The sequence below is a fragment of the Canis lupus genome, chromosome 12 (assembly GCF_048164855.1).
Source record: "Canis lupus baileyi chromosome 12, mCanLup2.hap1, whole genome shotgun sequence".
Lineage (NCBI taxonomy): Eukaryota > Metazoa > Chordata > Mammalia > Carnivora > Canidae > Canis > Canis lupus.
In genome coordinates, this window is record NC_132849.1 from 13,544,001 (window position 1) to 13,558,807 (window position 14,807).

The 14,807-nt window shown below is 41.3% G+C and overlaps 1 protein-coding gene across 6 annotated transcripts in view; it reads right to left on the reverse strand.

Moving 5' to 3' along the window:
* Positions 1-14,807, reverse strand: part of PAIP2B (poly(A) binding protein interacting protein 2B) — a 32,506-nt gene continuing 17,699 nt past the window's right edge. For 4 of the 6 annotated variants that reach the window (XM_072769747.1, XM_072769752.1, XM_072769749.1 and 1 more), the window contains 3 exons: positions 8,569-8,717; positions 6,116-6,292; positions 1-5,239 (listed from right to left, as the gene is read on the reverse strand). In XM_072769747.1, coding sequence (XP_072625848.1) covers positions 5,183-5,239; positions 6,116-6,292; positions 8,569-8,706 — 372 coding nt within the window. In that variant the 5' untranslated portion in view covers positions 8,707-8,717 and the 3' untranslated portion in view covers positions 1-5,182. Of the gene's footprint in view, positions 5,240-6,115; positions 6,293-7,121; positions 7,189-8,568; positions 8,718-14,807 lie in introns of all 6 variants that reach the window. The other 2 variants (XM_072769754.1, XM_072769753.1) reach the window with 1 other exon arrangement.

Consider the following 14,807-nt stretch of genomic DNA (forward strand, 5'->3'; position numbering starts at 1 on the left):
TGCCGGCAAGCAAATGCATTTTATTCTCATTTTATTGAGATTTTTCCACAGCTGCCATTTGATTTGTATAGCAAAATTTTTAAAAAGTAACTTTCCCCACATTTTTTATATTTTTATGAAAACCATCTTCAATTTTAAAGCCCTACCCCTCCCCCAAAGACATATTAATAACTACCATGTAATATTTATTTAAAGGAGAAAAAAGGAACAAAAACAGCTTTAAACTTGTGAAACGAGGATCAAAGTCGAAAGTCAAGACGTAGTCCTGTTAGAGGTGCTAAGCTGCCTCGGGGCACGAGGGGCACTTGGCCATCCACACCTGCAGATGCGTAAACCACACACAGACTCTCTGGGACTTCATGTTTCCACAGGCTCTACTCCCTTTCTCCCCTTGACCTCCTCTGCTGGCTGTCCTGCTCTCCAAATCCACCCGACAAAGGCAGCACAATCTTTAATACATGTTCAACTCTGTAATGGAGACAATACTGTATTCATAAAGTTCAGAGATTCCCCTCCATCCAGTTAGGGAAGATAAAATAGTCAACAGAGTACAGATGGTTTCACTTTTGTGTTCATGCAAAATATACTCATTAAATTATCAGATGGTTCAAGAGTCCTGATGTGTTGTAGACAGCACAAAAGTCCCTTATAAAAAAGAAGTTGCAAAGTTATAAAAATTTCTGCAGCAGTTTGGGCTCCTCCCATGGAGCCTCTTATGACAAGGCTGGTTCTGAAAAGCAGTTCATCTCATATGCGCAGCGGCCTGCCCTAGGTGTCCTGTGTTCTGAGGGTTCTCTTTAGACCACAGGAGGCTGAAATCCAGGTAGGTAAGATTCTCTGCTGACAAAATGTGGCATTTCCATCAGTGGACTAGTACTGAGCACTCTAAAGGAAGAGACTATCGACACATGTTATGCCTTATGCGTGAAACTCAAAAATGTGCTAAGTGAAAAAAGGCAGCTATAAGAGACCACAGCTTGTGGGATTCTATTGATATGACGCCCAGAAAAGGCAAATTTGTAGAGACAGAAAAATATGTGGCTGCCCAGAGCTGGGATTATCATGTAAATGGACACAAAGGATCTCACGGGGCAGGATGAAAACGTCTACGATTGAGTATGAGTTATGGCCCTACTACTTGGGAAACTTACTAAAATAACTGAATTGTATACTTGAAAAGGGTGAATTAAAATATGCCTCAATAAAGTTGTTAAAAAAAAAAATCGCTGCTTCCCAACCACACATCAAGCATTAAACATTTCTGAAGGCTCAATCAATAGGGCAGAATTATCAGTGTTGAGTTACATGGTGAAAATACGGTAGTATTTTATAGTGAATAGCTTAGAGTCTCCCAGTGCACACCAGAACTGCGTCAATCCTCCTGTACCCTCTGCTTATTTCCCAAACTAAGGTGTTATCCCCCGGGGGGGAGTGGCTGGAGATACAGCCTTCCCCATTAGGTAGGCATCCCCAGATCTTGGTCAAATTTGTCAGGTGTCTGCTCGTGCTCACATCTAAACATCATCTAAACCAAGAAACATTATTCACCTGGGATGCTGGGACCCTTATGGAAGGACAGCAGTCCCCTCCAATCACAGCAGGTTCACTTCCAGGCACCTGATGTTTCTTTTTTTTTTGCACCTGATGTTTCTACATGGGGTCTGCAGCAGCACCAAACAGGAGGATTCAGTCAAGCGGTTTCCTTTAGCTCCTTCTTCACACAACTTTCCTCTCTGATGTACATAATGGCCAGAGTATTGTAATAACCTCCTTACTCCCTAGCCTCTCCGAAATCAAGACAAAGCAGATGCTAGGACAAGACACAATGTCAGAAATGCTGCTTAGTCTTTCCCTAAAAACATATTTTTCAGCTATAGTTAGCATTATAACCTCAATTAAAGAGCCTCCAGCTGTTTTGACTTTGGAAACTAAAGGTGCTGCAAAGGACCGCCTTTTCCTTACAATGTTTTGGTTTGACCATATGTGACCCCAAAAGTCAACTGCTGCAGTCAGAAATGCGCAGAGACACACAGTCACAGGTGCTCAGGTCTGGGCTGTAGCTGTCATATTTTCCACTGCAGTTCAAAGACCTGGAGAAAGTGAAAAATCATTTCCTTGTTTTTTTTTTTTCCTCTTGAAGAGCAAGAGATAAAATAATTTTAATCTTGGGGTTTTAGAGTTCAATAATCACAAAACTCAGAAATCAGTCACTAATAAACCAACACTGTGATGGGCCAGAACTGGCACTCATTGAAAATACACGGTCTAGGGGCACCTGGGTGGCTCAGTGGTTAAGCATCCACCTTCAGCTCAGTTCGTGATCCCAGGGTCCTGGGATGGAGCCCCACGTGGGGCTCTCCATTCAGTAGGGAGCCTACTTCTCCCTCTCCTTCTGCCTGCTGCTCTGCCTACTTATCAAATAAGAGAATGAAATCTTGAAGAAAAAAAAAGAGAAAGAAAGAAAATACACATTCTATTTCTATACAAATTCTCAAACTTCCAGTTGCCAATAGGAAAAGTTTAAACAAAGTCGTGGCTTAAATTCAACGTCAAAATAATCACTTATAAAACACCTGCCTCGCCCTTTAAGGGTCAAGGTGGCTGGCTGGCATGCACCCAGACTGTTTCCTACAAGGAAACATCAGGGACAAGGGTGCCCAGCCTTTCCCCAGCAAAGGTCCAACAAGACCCACACGCATTTTCTAATAAGGAGCCTATGACCTGGGTGGCAACTGTGCTCCCACCTCACAACATACTGACGATGGAGGAAAGGGCCGGACTATGGAAAGAAACGGTCTGTGGCACAAGCTACTTGCTAAGAAAGGGGTCGTGCTGCCAGTGGCTTCCTGCTCCTGCAGTCAGCACCCTCTCGTGTCTGAATGGGACCAGGAAGTCCAGGCCTCAGGTTCCACTGCTCATCTGGCAGGAAATTCTCTTCCTCCTGCCCAGATCTGCTTTGTGAAACCATGCTAACGACTGACATCCAAAACGGAACCCCAGAGCTGACAGACAAGCCCTCTGCACAGCACCCAACACCTCAGCCTATCCTGGTCAGGAGAGCAAGCCTTCTTCAGGATGAAGAAATGGCTCCATCCGGATCCCTATAGGGCTCTACTGGGCTGGGAGCCGCACTAGAAGCCGCTGTGTTGTTGTTGACCACAAAGACGCCCACGGTCTAGAAAATGGCTCCTTCTGTGTCTCGATATATTTCCCACAGCCTTCAGGACTCTGAGCTTGGACAACCTAATGGAGACTGAAGAAGGAAATGGAGCCAGGGACAGACAGACCTCTCTGTTCCTACACTTCCGAGGCTCTCTCCCTATTAGAGGCAACGACCCCAGCCTGAGGTAGAGGCTTTGGGAATTAATGGACACAACCGGCTCCTTAAACTCCTTAAGCTACTCTCTCCTAGGACATGTGACCGAACTAACAAGGAAGGCCATTCTGCAAACAATGCCATCCTATAGACTCAAATGAAGAAAGGATGTGGGTTCATATTTTAAATCTGACAATAGTCATCAGCTGTTCAAAAAGTCAACAAGGGAGCACCTAAGAAAAGGGAGACGTTCCTAAGCTTTCTAGACACTAGTCCTTTCCTTCCAACCTCTGTCCCATATCCACATACTGAATTTACATAGACTTCATTCCATGGTCTTTTTCTGATAGGCCTGTCCCACCACACAGCAGCAGTCATACAGAAGCCGCTGTCCCCCTCAGGCCTCTGCACGTCCCAGTCTGAGGACGACGGCCTGGACTACACACGTTCTCCTTTAGACCTGACTCTGCCACCTACATCTTTATCACACAAAAGGCAGTTTCTGGTGCCCAGTTTAATTCCTTATGAGTAGCAACAACAACAACAACAACAAAAAAAAACCATGGTTTATAGTCAGGAAAGACAAAAGAAATACCCAAAGAGCCCAACCTAGAAAACTCGTAAAACTGGGCATGTGGGAATAGCAAAATTTTATAATTGCTGAAACTGTCCCAGTGGGTCATGTGGTCACATGGGTCAAGAAGACCTCACTCTCCCAGGCCTTTTTTTTTTTTTTTTTAAGTTCTTTTGCATAATTCTGTTAGGTGGGGAGAAGCATCCAAATTGTGATCTGAATTTCTTGCTGGTGTCCTGAAAAATACATTTACTTGGGAAAAATTGTTGGGAATAATTTACTAAGGGGAGATACTGGGAGGACCAAGTCTTCATGGGGCTGGCAAAAATTTGTCAAAATACTCTTGAGACAATGAACAGAGTTCAGGGTTGACTGTTCCAGACTAAAGCTGATGCATACCTCTCCTTCCCCTTTGGTAACAACATCCTTCCTTAAAAATAGAGTAGGGAGCGGTGGAAAGGAGACAGGGGACTAGATGCCATGAGAGACAAAGTGACAAACAGAGCTCTTTTGCCTGGTAAATAATGAATAATGAGTTTGATTTTGTCTGGAAGCAGAGGCTTAAGAGGCCAGCAGTGACTGAGTGACCTGAATGACAATCACTGTCACAGCCCACCCCTGCCATTTCCAAACTTCGGTAACCATCAAAGGAGTTACCATCAATCAGTACTTTAAGTCTGTGTTTTCTTGAATGGGGTTCCAGGCAAGGAGTCATTGGCTTGGCAGGCCATTGTAATCTGCTTCATTGCAGGAAAGCCCTGGGGGTCAAGGGAGCTGGGCTGGTGAACTCTGGTTGGCAAACACCTGCTTCTTCCACTCGTGCCTCTTCTCTTCCAGCTGAACGTACTCGATAAATAGTTCCCCAGGTGCTCATTGCCCTTGGTAAGTGTACAGTAGGATGAGAAGGACATTCTCAAACACTCAGATTTTCTTGGTCAGCTTATTTTGGCTAAGCACACACACAGCAGAACATTCCTGATGAAGGCAGAAAAAGACTGCAATTTCCTTAACTCAAAAAGCTAATACTACTGCTACTAATAATAATGATAGGAAACTGCTCCAAACCAAAATCAGTAGAACAAAAGAGAAATACTCAGAGACTCAGAGGCTTGTCGAATAAGACTGAGGACATTAGTTACTCCAATCACAGGGTCAAGTTAAATCACTCTCCCCCTTCCCCACGGAGCACCCCTCGCCCGCCCTGCCCCGCCCCCTTCTTCAGCTCTGCCTCTCTGTGCAGCACTGTCCCCAGGTGGAGGGACATACAAATTCTCCTCAAAACTTTCTGCAGCTCAGTACTTCACTCCTGGAATAAATTCCTTGGCATCCGGGTTCAGATTACTTTTGCTCTGAAATAAGAACCAAGAGATAAGAAATCCCACATTAAAAGTTATTTTCTTCCCGCTTCCATTATTACCAGTACCCTCAGCCTCCAAGAGAAGAAAAAACCTCACGCTGCCACTGCTGGGCTCCTGCCCAGGGCTCCAGGCATACTAAACCTTGAGCAACCTCATTTTCTCCTTCCTGCTTTCGATGTCAGTTCTCTTCTTGATGCTTTCGTTGCAAGTTTGACTCCAAAAATAATTTTGCAATTCACCAAGTACCTTAACTCGATGAAAATCAAGAGTATTCCACCAAACCAGTTTGGTGACCACAACCCCTTTATTTTCCACCTCACTGTATTCTCTTTGGTTATCTACTCTCTTGTGAATGTCCAAAACCTGGGCAAACCGCAGGCCAGAGTCATTTGGAACATGAGTTCTGTGAGAACTAAGTCACTCACAGAGCTCTGACTTTAAGTAAACATGAAAGGCAGGAAATTGGTTTATCCAGTCTTCTAATTTTAAGAGGAAAGTGGCCTTTTAGGAGTATGTTCCTTCCAAAACCACATCATTCAAAGCTATAAATACAGATTTGAGGAATAGTAAAAGGAAAGAACAACAGCAAGTGATCATCTGAAACCAAACCTCTTCTGTGTTCAAATTCTTATCCTAATCCCAATTCTACTCTGAAAGGCCCACTGGGGAAAATGAGAGTTGGTGATAATGCCACAGTAATGTTTTCACAATGCTGTATGTGGTGCAATGCCCAGGGGATGGGTGAAGAAAACAGGGGTCAGATGCTCCAGAGGCTCGCCCAAAGTGGTAGGGCCAGAAAGAAACTATGTCACTCCAAATTCTCTATTATTTCCACTAGGTCTCATGTGCAACTATGTAGGCTCTTACCAAAATATCGTCAGAATTGTGACCATCATTGACGGACAGTCCATTTAACTGTTGCTGCAACTGTCCCATTGCCTGAGGCAGGTCCCGTGAGGGAATGAACCAGTCTTGGTCTTCTTCATCCAGCATCTCCTGGAAGCACCGGTCTAAGAAGTCTTGCTCCTGAAGTTCCTCCTCCACCTAGCAAGCAAAGGGGAGGAGCTGACACTTCCCATCCCAGAGGGGACGTTTTCTACCTCTTTCTTGCAGTTAAGAATGATGGGCACCTGGGAGGCTCAGTGATTGAGCATCTGCCTTTGGCTCAGATCGTGATCCTGCGGTCCTGGGATGGAGTCCTGCATTGGGCTCCCCACAGGGAGCCTGTTTCTCCCTCCGCCTAAGTCTCTGCTTCTCTCTCTCTGTGTCGAATGAATGAATGAATGAATGAATGAATGAATGAATGAATGAATCTTTAAAAAAGAAGAACTACATACAAAAGAAAGGCGAACTAAAAAGAAAAGGGGTTAAGGGGCGCCTGGACGGCTCAGTCGGTTAAGCATCTGCCTTTGGCTCAGGTCATGATTCCTGCTCAGTGGGAGCCTGCTTCTCCCCTGCCTATGCCTCTGCCTCTCTCTCTCTCTGTGTCTCTCAGGAATAAATAAATAAAATCTTAAAAAAAAAAAAAAAAAAAAAAAAAAAAAAAAAGGAATGATCCTGCATGAGGTATACTAAGAATTAAAATGCTTCGAATGACTGGCTAGAGAAAACACAATTTTTAGTTTTTTCAACCAAATTCCATCAACAATAAGACTAAGGAAACAGTTACTCAGAACAGCAGGAAGTCCAGGCCTTCACACCTCTTCTAACATCTCTAATATGGGACGCAGAAACTTTCCCTTCAGATGGCACTTACAGAAAATCATTTTAAAGCTTGAGATTGTTTTTTCAATCTTGTTAAGAAGCAACTTCTTAAATTTCCCATTTTACAAGTATGAAAAAAGGTACAGGAATTACATAACTAGACCACTACCTGGATAGTGGAGATTAAATCAAAACCAACTCTCAGCTCCTGGCCCTCTTTTCTGGTAATGAGGCCCCTAAAGGAGAAAAATACTTTCAGAACCTTAGAAAGATATAAAGAACACTTTTTGGCAAACCAACAGAAAATGATGTCATCAATGTAGGTATCCTTTCAAAACAAGGAAAAATATGAATATTTAAACAACTCTATTTCTTAAAGATTGCCCTACACTAAAGCAATTTGTATCTAGGATATTTTAGACCTCTTGGCAGACATTGTCAAGTCTTAGTAAAGAGTATGGTTCACTCTGCAAACGGAGTGTGATTTTAACAGGCCCCAGGCTTCACATTTGGTCATCTTTTTCCTGTGGGCTAGTGGTGATAGATTCATAGCTCACTAGCACCACCATCAGAGGGGAAGTCAAACAAAAATAATCACCCAGACTAGCCCATACAGTTATTCATGAATTCAGAAGTCATCAGTAGCACAAGATGTAAAAATAGTCTTCAACCTTACAATTAGCCACATTGATCTCAAGTAAATTAGATACTTATGAAGTACTTAATGTAACAACCACCACAAAATATTTCCAACCCATAAGATTAAACATGACTGTTCAAGACCTGCATGATCTATGTGCTAGTCACACAAATCATGACACAGTGAGCTGACTGGGGAGGAAACTGCTGGCTGCTCCGCTCAACTTGTTTCCTTCTTCCCAGAGCACTGGGCTGTTCAGTTAAAACCACATTTCCCATCTCCCACGTTGATGATGGCCACGTAACTATTCATCATATAATGTCATCCAGAAGATGCATCACTCGGTTAAAGGGAGATCCCTTCCTTGGCCTTTAGCTCTCCCCTTTTCCCCGTGGCTAGACTTCTAGTTATCTTTCAGTTACTCAGCTGATAAACATCCTGGCGGTGCCAGAGCAACACCACTGGAGAACCAGGTGGTTGGAGAATCACTGTCTACCTACAATGCCTATCTTGGGCTATTAATGTCACGCGATACAAGACAATGGATTACTGCTGAGTCTTTGTTCAAACAGTCTAGTCTTTCTCCACCTAACACACTTCTCCATCTCAGACATACATTCTATCAGTCCCTGAGTTCCCACGTGGGGAGTATGCCAGGCCGCCCATCTTCCCACAGCTACTGTTCCCCAGAAGTCTACGCCAGGACACCGTGGCATGAGATCCTCTTGTAACCAATGTGATGGAAAAGCATCAAAAAAAAAAAAAAAAAAAAAGAAAAGCATCAGTATCTTCCAAAGTACTATACTCTCGTGTCTTACCAGCTGAAGAGGCTTCTTGGGTCAACCCAGACCAGGCCTCCATGCATTTATTTAAATTATTCTCAAGCTGACAAGCCCATTTCTTTTGCTACAGATTGATGGTAAAATATTATAGCTGTTGAGTTACATGCATCTTGGCCTTCCACTTCTTTCTTTACCTGTCTGTTGAAATCTTCTTCGTTCTCCATCCACATGTACTCTGCAAATGGGTTTTCCTTCTCATCGTGCCCATTTAATCCCTGATCCTCTTTGGATTTTACATTAGGTGATGTATTTGCTACACTGGATCCATTCATTATGATAGAACCTAAACAGAAGCAAAGGAAAGGATCAAGGAAATGAAAACCTAGAACATCCGGATTCTTCCAGATGCTTCTGAAGTTCTAAGTCAAAGTTATTAACTATAGATGAACAGAAACTATTAGTCTGTAACTGTTAGAAAGCTAACCATATTCTGCAGTTATCAACTATACAGGTGTAACTCTTAAAGAGTTAAAAGAAATGTCTAGGCTCAGTTACCTTTCTAGGCAAGTGCGAGGGGGGATATTTTCAAGTCAATTTTTTGCAGGCTCTAGAACCTAATCAAGGTCACACAGCTTCCTTAATGTTTAAATAGGCAGAGAAAATACATTCTCAATGAACACTGTGAGCAACTGCCCCTTATTCTGATTCTCAAGCTGTTTTTCTCTAAAACATATTTCAAAAAATAATACGTGCTAACTGTATTGATAAACAAATAAGAGAAAATTAAGGTTACCAGTTGTCCAACTACCCAGAGTTAAAAACTATTGTTAATAGTGATATGTATGTAATACAATGTGGTGCATATAACCATTCTGAGTTCTCTTATGTGTATGCAGACACATATACACACACATATTCCCCCAAGCATCCATTCTTAGAGTAACAGCATGATGCTCTATCATTTGCCTTTTCTCATTTCTGTGTTAATACCACCATAGTGTCTTTTGGGATATTTTCAATGTTTCCATGTTATAAGAGTTAGATTAACTTCTTGCATTCATCTTTTTCAATGTTTTCCTTAGGATAACTCCAGAAACTGAACTGCTATATTGGAAACTATGTTTTTTTTTAAGGTTCTTGATTTATTGTCACATTGCCATGAGCATTTAAATTCCCACCAGTAGAATGTAAGTGCCTATTCCTCTGTACTATTATTATTATTTTTTAAGATTTTATTTATTTATTCATGAGAGACACAGAGATAGAGAGGCAGAGACACAGGCAGAGGGAGAGGCTCCCCTGCAGGGAGCCTGATGTGGGACTCGATCCCAGGACTCCAGGATCACACCCTGAGCCAAAGGCAGACGCTCAACCACTGAGCCACCCAGGTGTCCCACTGAATTTTATTATTTTTTAAACCACTGCCAGTCTCAGAAGAGAAAAATTGTCACTTATGATTTACATTTACATTTCTGTGATTTTTACTGAGGCTGAATATTTTGAGATTTACTTCCTGGGTCATTTGATTTCTTATTTTGTCATTTTTCTGCTCAAGTATTTTGACCATTTTTCTATCAGGGTACGTATCTTTTTTTAATCTGTTACAAGGACTTTTATTATATATATCATAATTTTTATGTTTCATAAAAGAATTTATAAATTAAAAATGCTGTTTGTTTTATTTTCTTAATTTTTTTTTTTGGTGGCAGTTTTTGCTGGCCTTAAGTTTTGTCTACCTCTTGTGAGTGTCTGCCTATAACTCTTTAAAGTACATACGTATTTTTTGAATTGCTTATACTTGGCTTCCAATTCCACACTGATATGTTTGCTATCATCTGGAATGTGTCTTTTTTCTGTTCTTTATTTAAATCTTAATTATTCTTCAAAAATCATTTCAGTCTTTACTCACTGCTTCCCCCCTCCATGTTCTTATACCTTGTGAGGTCAGTGTTCATACTAAAGTAACTAGTCTCTTCTTTTTTTAAAATATTTTACTTATTCATGAGACACACACTCATGAGAGAGGCAGAGATATAGGCAGAGGGAGAAGCAGGCTCCCTGAGGGGAGCCCCAGTGTGGGGCTCAATCCTAGGACCCCAGGATCACACCCTGAGCTGAAGGCAGACACTCAACCACTGTGCTACCCAGCAGTCCCTAACTATTCTGTTTCATAGGCATAATTTTTCTCTTTCCAATTAGATTCTCAACTTGTGAAAAGCAAGATGGAGGCTTATATTCTCAATCTCTCTTCCTTTCTCCTTGGGGCATCTTTAAATTTCCTTTAATAATTTTTTTCTTCACTCATTTCCATCTTGTCAACATTCATGAGAAAGTCTTTCGCTGCTTCTGGGTACATTAAAAAAATTACTGCTTACTCCCCTTTAAAGTTCTTATAACTTTATAACTTTTTAATCCATTATGAACATATGAAAATCAAATCTTAAAAAAAAAAAAAGAAAGAAAATCAAATCTTAAAAGACAAGGAAAGGGCAGCCTGGGTGGCTCAGCGGTTTAGCGCTGCCTTCAACCTGGGGCCTGATCCTGGAGACCCGGGATCGAGTCCCACGTCGTTTGGCAGTTGGTTATAATCAGCACAGTGATTTCTCCCCATCAGTATGGAAATCACCCAGAGATAACCAGTATTCAGTTTTCTAAAATATTTGCCTTTGCCTAAAAAAACAAATCCTAAGTGCATATGACCATAAGGAAAAAGAGAGGGCAGAGAAACAAAGAACAGAATAACCCATTTAATTCAAGAGCAAGGTGAAACTTGCAGAGCAAAACTGCAGGATGCTCTCCTTCATCAGAAAGGGAATGGAGACATACTATAATCCCAACATAGGGATGTTAACCAATTTAATGCAAACACTTTAGAGAAGTTGAAAACACTGAGATATGGGACTGATAACACTAGGAAAGTGGTTCTCAGCAGGCTACATAGTGTTGATTGTAGTTTATACTATTCTAACCTGTGTTTTCCACACAATTGGCAAGCTTAGGTTTCTCTAAGTAGAAGCAATCCAACAACTTAATGTGTATAATGTTTAACAATTTATAAATTACTTCTGTATCTATGTTCAAACTTCTGTCCAACTTCACTCTAAAAAGAAAACCATCCAGATAGTGAGTGCTATATGTAGGACCAAAGAAGGTACCAGATTTTGACCTTTGATGTTCATTATTTCACTTGATCTTCACCCACAACAAGGTACATTATGTGTCATCCTAGCGTAGTGGGGACATAATAAATACCCTCCAAGTTTCTAGAGATGAGGGAAATGCTTGTGTACATAAGTAGGATCACAAATCAGAATGGCCACCTATGTTATGGAGGCCCATGTGACAAGGAATTGAATTCTGTTAACAACCATGTGAGTGAGCTTAGTTCATCTTCCCCCAGTCAAGGCTTCAGATGAAGCCAAGGGACAACTTGACAACAACAACTTCATGAGACTCTGAGGTAGTGGCATACCCAGCTAAGCTGCTCCTAGATTCCTGACTCAACAGAAGTTCTGAGATAACAAATGTTTGCTGCTTCAAACCGCTAAGCTTTGCGGTAAGATGTCACATGGCAATAGGTAATACAAGATTTGATAAACAATGACAACTAGTTCCGCCATACAAATCATCTGTTGCCACATCTTTCCTCTTATCTATCCAAACAACAAATGTGCAGTTTGAAGTAGGTCACGGCTTGAGAAGTTCTTCAAGAACTGGACCTCAACAGTAGATAAAAGGGTTTTTTATGTCTGGCTTGCATGTATACTGCATTATGAAATCCAAGAACTATTTGACATTTATTCTCCTCTACCTCAGTTTCCCTTCTATACACATGGCAAACATGCTGAAAATGGAAAATAAGAGTTGTTATTTTGGGTTAAGATGGAAAAGCATGTAGCCAGCACAGAGTCAAAATAGGGGTGCTAAGACCTGCTAGGCATTTGATTTAGTACTTTACCATGGTCAAGGGTATTTGGCTTGAAATAAAAGCCCAGTTCCCAGCCATAAAGAACTTCAAGACTTTTAATGTGCCTAGGACATTTCTACAATACATGCTTCATCAGTTCAATACTTTGAATGCCCACAACTTTCAGATCCAATGCGCTCATACCAAAAACTGGCTATTCTTTGAACCTGAAATTTTTCAGAAGCTATAAACCTGGATTGTGCCCATGGTAACAGCTTGACTGTGAAGAATACTTGGGACTTTTGGCTGAATTATCTGGAATTTGGCTGAATTGTCTGAGAAATTGCTATAAAAACTAGTCTCTACTATTCTGTTTCCTATAGTTTTGTGAACTTCGTTCAGTCTGGTTAATACCATTATTTAAATTAAATATTATGAATAGCAGTTTAAAATGTTATTTTACCTCAAATATGCAGTACTAGATTCAGGTTTAGTCCATTCTCAGTTACATCTTAGCAACTCAGGTCATTAGATGCACTCACTCACTCTGGGTGTCTATTTACTCTAGACACTGTACTCGACTGGTGCTTTGACAGGGTATACAGTCCTTGCCCTAGAGGTATCTACATTGTCAGGAGACAATAATTAAGAATACTTCTGATCCGTGTTATAAAAGGAAGTTAAAGGGACTACTGAAAACAACAGGGTGGGAGGGGACCTAATCAAGTCAAAGAGTGGGGGATGGTTAGGAAAGGTTTCCCTGAGAAAGCAATATTTTCTTTGATACCTGAAGAATATAAGTTATCTAGCAATAGGGAAAAGAGGGTGTATGGGCCAAGTGTAAGAACCCCAAGATGAGCCACTTTGGCATAAAGACTATTTTGAGATAAAAGCAGCTGAAACCCAGCAGATTCAGGAAAAGCTCTTTACCTCCCCCTCAACTGCCTAAATTTACATTGGCAAGAAGAGCCTGTACCAGGAAGAGATCTACTAACAAAGATTCCTCTTTACCTAATAAATTTACCTACCTAACAGGGCAACCTTTGTTTTCTAAACATCTCCTCTCACCATCCTGCTAAAGATCTTCTTCCCCTTCCTTTCCTTAGACTCCTACCCCTCTCTTTAACTCAGAATGTCTTATAAGCTTCAAATCACCCAACTGTCTTGGAATTTCATGTCCGTGTGGAGTCCCATACATATGAAACTAAATATGTTTTCACCTGTTAATCTGTCTCATGTGAATTTAATTTAGTCCACCTAGAAAAACCTTGGACCAAGGAAAATTTCTTCCTTCCCAATGAGGAAAACACATGTGCAAAGATTCAGATGCAGGAAGGAACTCTCAGAAACTTCAGAAGGTAGAGATGCATACAGTTGGAGGTCAAAGGAGAATGGCAAGGAAGAGAGATGAAGTTGTAGAGACAGATGGGGCTAGATCATGCAGGACATTAGAGACTACAGGAAAGATTTTAAATGTTATCAATGAAAGCCTTCAAAAAGGGTAATATGATTCAATTTACATTTTGAAATCACTCAGGTTGCCATATGGAAAATGGATTGGAGAGACAGAGTGGATAATGGGAGACCAGTAAGGCAGCTAATGCGCTAATCCAGATGAAAATATGGTTGCTGCTTAGGACTAAGGTAATGCAGTAAGAAGAGAGTAGGCAGATTTTGAAACTATTTTCAGTTGTTTTTGATAATGGACGTGGGGAGATAGACTGAGGGAAATATCAAGGATAACTTTGGTACAAGCAACTGGGTGGATGGTAATGTTATTCACTGAGCTAAGGAATCCTGTGGGAAGGGCAAACTTTTTTTGGGTGGTGATGAGGAGGGGTAAAAGGGGTGATGAGTTCTATTTTAGACACATTAAATTTGTAATGCCTTTGAAACACTCAAATGACTATGTCAAGTAGGTTATCCATGCGCATCAAGATTAGGAAAGGTCTGGTTAAATAAAGAAATTTGGAGCAGTTGTTCATATAAATGGTAATAGAAATCATGGGGCTATAAGATATTACCCTAGAGAGAAAGGGCAAAGTGAGATGAGAAGAGGATCCAAGACCCAGACCTGATGTATGTGAACATTTTTAAAAGTCAGGTAGAGGAGAAGAATACAGAAAAGGAGGGAGATAAGAAGCCATAGAGTCAGGAAGGAAATCAGAAGAAGAGTATGGCATCACAGAAATCAAGGGAAGATAGAACTCCATATAATGAGTGGAATGGTAGCCCCCCAAAAGATATGTCCACATTCTAATCCCTAGAATCTTGGAGGGCACCTTACTTGGAAAAAAAGTCTTTGCAGATGTGACTAAATTAAGAACACTGAGATAAGCAGATCATCCTGGATTATCCCAGTAGGCCCTAAAATCATTGACAAATGTCCTTATAAGAGAAAGCAGAGAAGAGAAGGAGGCAATATAACCATGAGGTAGAGATCGGCATGATTTGACCACAAGTCAAGGAATGCCTATAGCCACCAGAAGCTGAAGAGGCAAAGTACAGAGTTTCCCTCCCCTAAAG